Source organism: Gekko japonicus, unplaced genomic scaffold, assembly GCF_001447785.1.
Source record: "Gekko japonicus isolate JY-2015 unplaced genomic scaffold, Gekko_japonicus_V1.1 scaffold2514, whole genome shotgun sequence".
NCBI lineage: Eukaryota > Metazoa > Chordata > Lepidosauria > Squamata > Gekkonidae > Gekko > Gekko japonicus.
Genome location: NW_015168122.1, coordinates 230,832 through 238,587, shown reverse-complemented (window position 1 = coordinate 238,587; position 7,756 = coordinate 230,832). Strand labels below are relative to the sequence as shown.

Below are 7,756 nucleotides of genomic sequence, written 5' to 3'. Positions count from 1 at the left end.
CCTTTTTCAAAGAGGAGTACAAAGTGGTTGTGATTCTGGATGAAGGAGGCCATGGACATTCACGGCGCCTCGTCCTCCTTGACTGGCGTCAGGACAGCAGGCGGGGTCCCCCGGGCTGTGTTCTGAAAAATCACTACAGTCTGCAAGAAAGAAGAGAGGCTCCCCTCAACACAACAGATGAGGCCAGGTTTATAGCCGCTCAGCTCTTCAGACCTTGCTATGACACTATCTAGAGAAGGGGTCCCCAAGATGGTGACTTTGTCCCCCAACACCTTTCTTGGTACTCACCAAGTATTTTAGAAAGTGGGCAGAGCCAGGTGGGGCTCTTGCCCAGCTGGGCTTCTGATTGGCAGGTCAAGATAACTGGCTACATGCCTGCTTTGCTCCACAATGGGTCCTTGGGTAGGGTCATGCTGGATTCAGATCCCACCTCTAAGTAGAATACTCTTTGGATCACCATGTCCCCTGTGACAGAACAATCTTCCTTCCCAAACACCCACTCCTGTCAGGCCCGTAGCCACAACGGGGCATTTAGGGGCAGTGCCCCCTCACTCGTGGCCCACGACCCACAACAAGCCCTGCCCCTGCCCTTACCTGCTGGTCGCACTCGTTTGCCTCAGCCACTACAGGAGGAGAGCTGACTGGCTGGTGTGATTAAGACTTGGTGAGTATGCACTCTCTGCTGCAGTAGTGGGTGTGTAGCACAGAGCGCATCATCCCTGCATATTAATTGCCCCGTACCGCTGGCTCTTCCTCTCCTGTAGTGGCCGAGGTGAACAAGTGCGGCTGGCAGGTAAGGAAAGACCCTTCTCATCTTCGCCTGCCTGCTGATGGGATCTTCCCCCCCGCTCCCCTGCCCAATCTCCCCCCACCCACCCACCCCAGGTTTCCCAACCCCCCAACCAAAATCTTCTGGCTACGCCCGATCCCCATCCAGGCAACTACCGTTTCACTGTAGGAATTCCGACATAAACCGGCACATCCAAAGGCAGCAGTGATGATGGTGATGAGGAACTCCAGGATTGTGAACGTCAGGAGAACTGCAGCCATGTAGCGCATTTGAGTCTACCAGAGAAGCACAATGACCTCTTCATTCCATGCTCTGTATACGAACACCGAATGTAAATAATACTGCTACATATGTTTAAATAAAATTCACAACACATTGCGTTCATTTATATCTTACGTTTTCTTTATCATACATTCTTTGAAATAATCTTCCCGAAGTCTACAAATCATATTGGGGAATTTTTTACAAAAATTTAAAGGCGCCGTTCACATGTAATAACAACTAGAACTTAATTACAAAGCACATAGGTGTATTGATGCCAACACTTCAAAACTTTCAAAAGAGCAGGGCTATTTTGGGCAGGAACGCACAGGAACGGAGTTCCGGCTGGCTCCTGAGTTAGCCACACCCAGCAGGAACTTATTAGCATAATAGGCCACACCCAACAGCAGAAACTCATTAGGATTGGCTACATTAGGGGCGTGTGGCCTAACATGCAAAGGAGTCCCTGCTACAAAAAAAGGCCCTGGGTTTTGACAACAAACAAGGTAAACAGAATAAGAAGCAAAAGGTGGGTATGGCTGGATGACCACACTTCTGGCAACACGGGGCTGCGGCCTAATATGCTAATGAGCTGTGGTGTCAGGGTGTGGCCTAATATGCTAATGCGTTTCAGCTGTTGGGTGTGGCCTATTATGCTAATGAGTTCCTGCTGGGCTTTTTCTACAAAAAAAAGCCCTGCAAAAGAGGAAACACTGGTTCCCAACGAATCCCGTGTTCTTGTTATTCTAAGCAATCTTAGAATGGGTTCTGTTGGGTCTTCTCCAATATGTAGTGTCATTCAACAAAGTTTTTACCAGGGCCCTTCATAACCTAAGCAAGGACTGCTCAATTATCATAAAAGATCTGTTCTGGAGCATTTTTTAATAAAGGAACATTCACCAGAAGACTTAAGGTTTTGGGTAATCTATAATCGGGTTGATGCAAAGTTTTATTTAAAAAAACAGGAAGCACAATGGATATTCCAGCTGCACACCTACTCACCCTGTGGTCTTAACCAAAATCTTGATTAGTCGCCTTTCATTTAAAGTTAGGTTTGAACTGTGTAGTACTTTGTAGTTTTAATTGCTAGCTTGTGTAACAGCTCACTGAGATGGAGTCTGTAAGAGCTTTCTATCGGCTAAATGGTTAATAGGCTAAGGGTGATTGCTCGCATAAGAACACCTATGTAGAATAGACAGCTTGAGAAGACTCAGAAGATTTGCAGAAGCTTCTATGCTTTGATTTTTAAAGGCGTGATTCCACAGTAGCTGAGTCATAATCCTCAGAATTCTGGCTTTTCTTTCTGCACTGAGAACTTCAGCCCCACCCCCCAAAAAAATTGCCCCACAAGCCACAAAATCTTGCGACACAGGCCTGGTGTGTGAGCACATATTTAACAGGCTGTCCCCTGTGGGATTTATTTCAGTAGTGACCACAATATTGTTATCTGTCACCTCAAAGATTTTCTTAATTTGGTTTTTGATGAAGACATTCGAAATGCGCCATACTGGAGGCACGTCCAACAACACCGATAACAACGCCAACACAGGATTCATCTTTTGAAAGTTTTGAACTGCTGGCATCTACACATCTATGTTCTTTCTAATTAAGTTCTGGTTGTTATTATGTGTGAACTGTGCATATAAGTTTTTGTTTAAAAAAATTCCCCAATGTGATGTGTAGTGTTTAGGAAGATTATTTCAAAGAACGTATGAAAAGAAAACATAAGATATTAATGAATGCAATGTGTTAAAGTTTATTTAGATGTTCATAGCCAGGCCCATAGCCAAAAAAACTTTGGTGAGGAGGCACGTGAGGGGCACGGAAAGCAACGTGATGGGAGGAGGGGAGCGCCCCACTCACCCCAGCAGAGAGCAGGGGAGCACCGGACAGCCTTGGTTTGTGTGCTTCTCTTCCTTTCGATTGGAGACACTCGATTCCGGGCTGCTTTTCTGTGTGAACCGAGCATGGGGTGGGGGAATCTCTGTCTCCTTTGCCTTTTACAATTTTATCTTATTTTTTGCAATGATTTTTTGCATTAAAAAAAAAAACCTATTTATTTTTTGCCCTGGAAAGAAGAAAATGAGACTGAAGCTTCCCTGACCATGCCCAGGGTCACTTTGAAAAAACGTACATGCATCTTAAAGATTTAAAATATATTTTATTTTATTTAGAATTTTCTATAAAATTTTAATCTGCGGGGGTGACGCTCATCCATGGGGCATTGCCCCCCAGTGCCCCCCACCGTGGCTACAGGCCTGTTCATAGCAGTACTATTTGCACTCAGTGATTAGCTTTTCAATAATATAATTCTGATACACACTGAAGCTCCCCTTTCTATTTTGTACTGTATACAAACACAACTGTCACAAGAGATGGGGTAAGCTCCAGTGCATGGTATGGAAGCTGCACCCAGTCCCAACTGGGAGGAGCCCCATTCTTAAGAGCTCTGGAGAAGCACGGCAGGTCCCACAGGCAATCTTAGTCACTATGCCCCTGGCCCACTTTCATTACTTTTGTTGCATACAAATGCCCAAAAGCTCAACAGGATGTTAAACACATGAAGCTGCCTTAGACTGAATCAGACCATCAAGGTCAGTGTTGTCTACTCAGAACGGCAGCGGCTCTCCAGGGTCTCAGGTCTTTTGCATCACCTCCTGCCTGGTGGTTTGTCACTGCGGATGCCGGGGATTGAATTTGGGACTTTCTGCATGCCAAGCAGGTGCTCTACCATTGGGCCACAGTTCCGTAGCTCATGGCGGGAATGATGAGATCATAAAGAGCTTTCTGCCTTCAGAGGCAAAATTCAAAAAGAAGTGAGACGCTCCCATGCTGCCTCCCTTCTTCAGAGAAGATAGACTCACGTAAGGGATGGTGATAACTTCGTGGCAAATTTCAGGCGGCATTTCTGTGTTATAATATCCGTCACACTCACTGTAGTAACTTATGTGTGCTACTGAAATGGAGAGTATCACAATTGCAATGCCAGCTGCCACGGCACTCACAACATTCATTCCCAGCATGCCTTTCACCTGTGGGGAGAAAGCACGCCATGAATTAAAAAAGGTCTCACTTCTTTCCATGGAATCCCTGATCGCTTCAACCTCCACAGACGGGAATCCCGCTTCAGCCTCTCTCTGCTTGACTGTCCTTGTCCTTTATGGCATGAACAAAGCAGACTCGGGACCCATGGCTGGCCATCTAAGAAGCAGAAATACTTGAAATACAGAGGAAGGAACCAATCCCGAGCTCCGAATCAAAGGAGAACAGGATCAGTGCAAGAAAACTCCACATACGTTCAGGGGCTTCAAGGGGGGTAATCTAAGGCTTGCATCCTCCTTCTTGCTCACAAGAACATGGTGTTGTGTTGTTGTAAAAAAAAGAATTGCTATGCTACATAACGAAAACATCCCTGTAAGTTAGGCGTGTCATTGAGTTGCAGCTGACTCATGGCGGCCCTATGAGGTTCCCCATTGCCTTCCTCTGCCTAACACTTCCGGTCTTTGTTGGTGGTCTCCCATCCAAGCAATGACTCTGCTTAGCTTCCAGGGTCTGAGGAGATTGGGCTAGTCTGGCCTAATAGGGCTGCTACTGGCATTCCCATACAGAAGCAAAAATTTCCAAAAGATCTCAGTCAGTTTTCTTATTGAATGCATATTTGTTTTATTTTCCATTGGTTTTGATGGAATGCCGGGATGCCGATTTCAAAGGGTAACTTTGGGGAGGGGGGTAGTTTTCATCCAATTTGGATGAGATTTTCCATGGATGTACCTCTCACCCTGAGGATCATCTGTATGAAACTTCAGGCAGATAGTAAAAAAAAAGTCCCAATGTTATCGGCAGTGGAAGTTAAATCACATTTCTAGTTCTAATGCCTTTGCTTTTCATTGAAATGAGGTTTGAAAAATGTATACCCTTTCCATAAAGATTCATTGCTGCCAAATTTCAGAGATGTAGGGGAAGGAGTCTCTGTTTTAGAAGCCAAATAAGTATCAGAAATAAGGATCTAAAGATCTATCTTTGATTGCTCCTGATTCTTTTTTTAAACCTACCGTAAGTAAAACATGTTTTATTTTATTACCTATAGAATGCTTCCCGTTGACTTTTGTTGACCCTTTGCTTTATCTGAGAGTATAAATGTTTCTCCTCATAACTATGTTAACTGGACAAGCTGTGTTCTAGATGTTACAGCAACGTTCTTAGAGATATTCCTGCAGTCTTGCAAGCTCCATTAGCTGAAAGCTACTGTCCCTTAACATTTTATCTATACTGAAGGAAAGCAGAGACATTACTCCTGCTGACATATTTCCTCTTGGAACCAATGGAAAGAAAAATGAATTAGATTTGTTCCTTTTGTTTGTTTGTTTTTTTGTTTAAAAGTTTAACACCTTGCATTCAAGAGAGACTCAGGTCAGGAACGCGGAAATGTGTCTTAAAACACATTATCCCAGCATTGGTTTCTTGTCCTTGTCGGCCAGTTCATGATGGTTGGTGCCATCATTCAAGTCCTAAATTGGTTAGTTACCAGTGATATCTCAGGTTTCTTGGCAACGACCACAGACAGAGATCCAGAAATGATGTACTGTGGAAAAGAGAAAAAGAGCTCAGAAGAAATAGAAAGGTATGAGCTTCTTGTATCCCTGCCTCTGTTCCTCCCGCCCACTAGATCGGAGGAATCTAGGACTGGAAATCATTTGGTCATGTGGCAGAGGACCCAGGGTCCAAACGTGGAGCTGCATCCAGTCCTTGAATTCCAGATTCATCAAACCATGCTAGGTTATCTACATTATGGGGCACGGAAGGTTTCATGATGAATCCCAGGACATAACAACAACAAAGGACAACGGAGTAAGAGAACTGATATAACCACTTATGTAAAACTCCAAGAATGGGCTGCCCACCAAAGACTCCCAACTCATGTGAAAGTACACATTAAAAATTAACAACTGAAACTGTATTATGACCAATACAACACAGTAGTCAATTATAACGTCAGTATCACACACGAATAACAAGATTCCAGTTGCCAATCCCTCTGTTAATTGTAATTTCCCTGGGAAAGATTGTCCAGTTCTTTGCCAAGTTCCTCCTCTCCTATCTAAGGGTAGAGTATGGGGATGTCCCCCCTCATAACGTCTGTCCACTCTCCTAGGATATCTTGAGATGTCCCTGTGCTAGGGGAAGTTCGAGATTTGATGCAAGCAAAGAAAACCCACCCAATACTGTATTTGGTCCAGAATTCGATTCTATGGAAAATGAAGCTCTGATACATTTAAGGTAAGCCTCTAGTTCCTTTGTATGTGACAGTGCATAGTAAAATCTCATCAGTGAAACTGAGCCATTACACCTGTACTTTTTTTTTTGGCTAAGCTTTAAATAGCCATTGGGCTAAGCTTAAGATGGCCGGACTTTCCAAAGCGTGGACACTTGTGGGGTTAAAGCCTCACAGTCTGCTTCTTCCAAACCTGATGTGGAAAAATTACCAGGATTCCAGTCCAGTATGGAGTTCGGATATGTATTTCACCATAATGGTATTCAAGTGTCCCTTCTGCCATGACTATCACCAGCCCAAAAGCAATTACCACAATGCCGATGCCGATCTGTGTGATCTGCCGAGACAAAGTCAAATGGCACGTTAGCATTATCTTACGTTCTATAGCCAAATCAAAACAAGGGCCACCATTTTCCGTCACAGAAGGTGAAGGACAGGACTGCCGTACCGCTCGACAGTAATACACAGACTGGAAAGCAAATCGTTTCCAGGCCGTGGGAAGAGAGGTTGTTCCCGTGGGGTCCAAATCTGCAAATGGAGCGTCTTTCTAGGCATTTTGATCCTGCTTTTCCTCCAAGGAGATCAAGGAAGCAAAGGCAGTCTCTCCCATCTACCACCATTTTGGTTTCACAAACAACCCTGTTCAGGAGGTTAGTTTGAGATGGTGGGACTGGCCCAAAGTCACCCAGTGATGGGGATTTTGACCAGGGTCAACTAGCCCCTACTCTGATGTTCTAACCACCATTGCTGTGGTTCACAGCCAGTATATTAATCTCTCTCACAGTCATTTCTGTTAAAAGGCCAGCAATGAGTAGAGACTAATAAACCCAATGGCTGTGATGCTTAGAAGGTGCATTTGAGTCGCCAATGCAAGAATCAAACAGAGATGATTTGTCATTGCCTGCCTCTGCGTAGCTATCCTGGACTTCCTTGGTGGTGTCCCATCCACCTACTAACTTACTAAGCTACTGCTTAGCTTTTGAGATACAAGGAGATCAAGCTAGCCCAAGTCATCCAGACTGGGATAACACAATAGGTTGGCCCAACAAAGTCATCTCACCTCAATATTTGAAACACAGAAAGCTGCCAACAATTTTGTTGGCTGAATGTAACTGAGAAGCAGGGGTAATTTCCTGTGGGAGCGCACAGGAGCGGAGCTCCGGCAGTAAGGAGCCCAGGGGGTGGGCACATGCAACAAGCCCTGCCCCCTGCTCCCAGCAGCCCTCAGTCAGGCCACGAGGAGCAAGAAGCAGCCAGGTAAGTTGCAGAGCAACCCCTCCAGCCTGCCTTCAGGTACAAACTCTCCCTCCTCTGTGAGGGCAGATCTGTGCGCTCCCCCCCCCCCAATAGCTAGCAACCCAAAAGAGTCCAGTGGCGCCTGAGCGGTGGGTGTTGCCTTCCGGTGAGGTCAGGGGGCGTGGCCTATGCAAATA

The 7,756-nt window shown here is 45.2% G+C and overlaps 1 protein-coding gene across 1 annotated transcript in view; it reads right to left on the bottom strand.

Moving 5' to 3' along the window:
• Nucleotides 1-6: 6 nt before the first annotated feature.
• Nucleotides 7-7,756, bottom strand: part of LOC107113547 (membrane-spanning 4-domains subfamily A member 4A-like) — a 14,268-nt gene continuing 6,518 nt past the window's right edge. The window contains exons 3-7 of the mRNA XM_015414894.1: nt 6,535-6,660; nt 5,577-5,633; nt 3,916-4,083; nt 946-1,065; nt 7-140 (exon numbers count right to left, since the gene is read on the bottom strand). Of these exons, the coding sequence (XP_015270380.1) occupies nt 60-140; nt 946-1,065; nt 3,916-4,083; nt 5,577-5,633; nt 6,535-6,660 (552 nt within the window). The 3' untranslated portion in view covers nt 7-59. The remainder of the gene's footprint in view (nt 141-945; nt 1,066-3,915; nt 4,084-5,576; nt 5,634-6,534; nt 6,661-7,756) is intronic.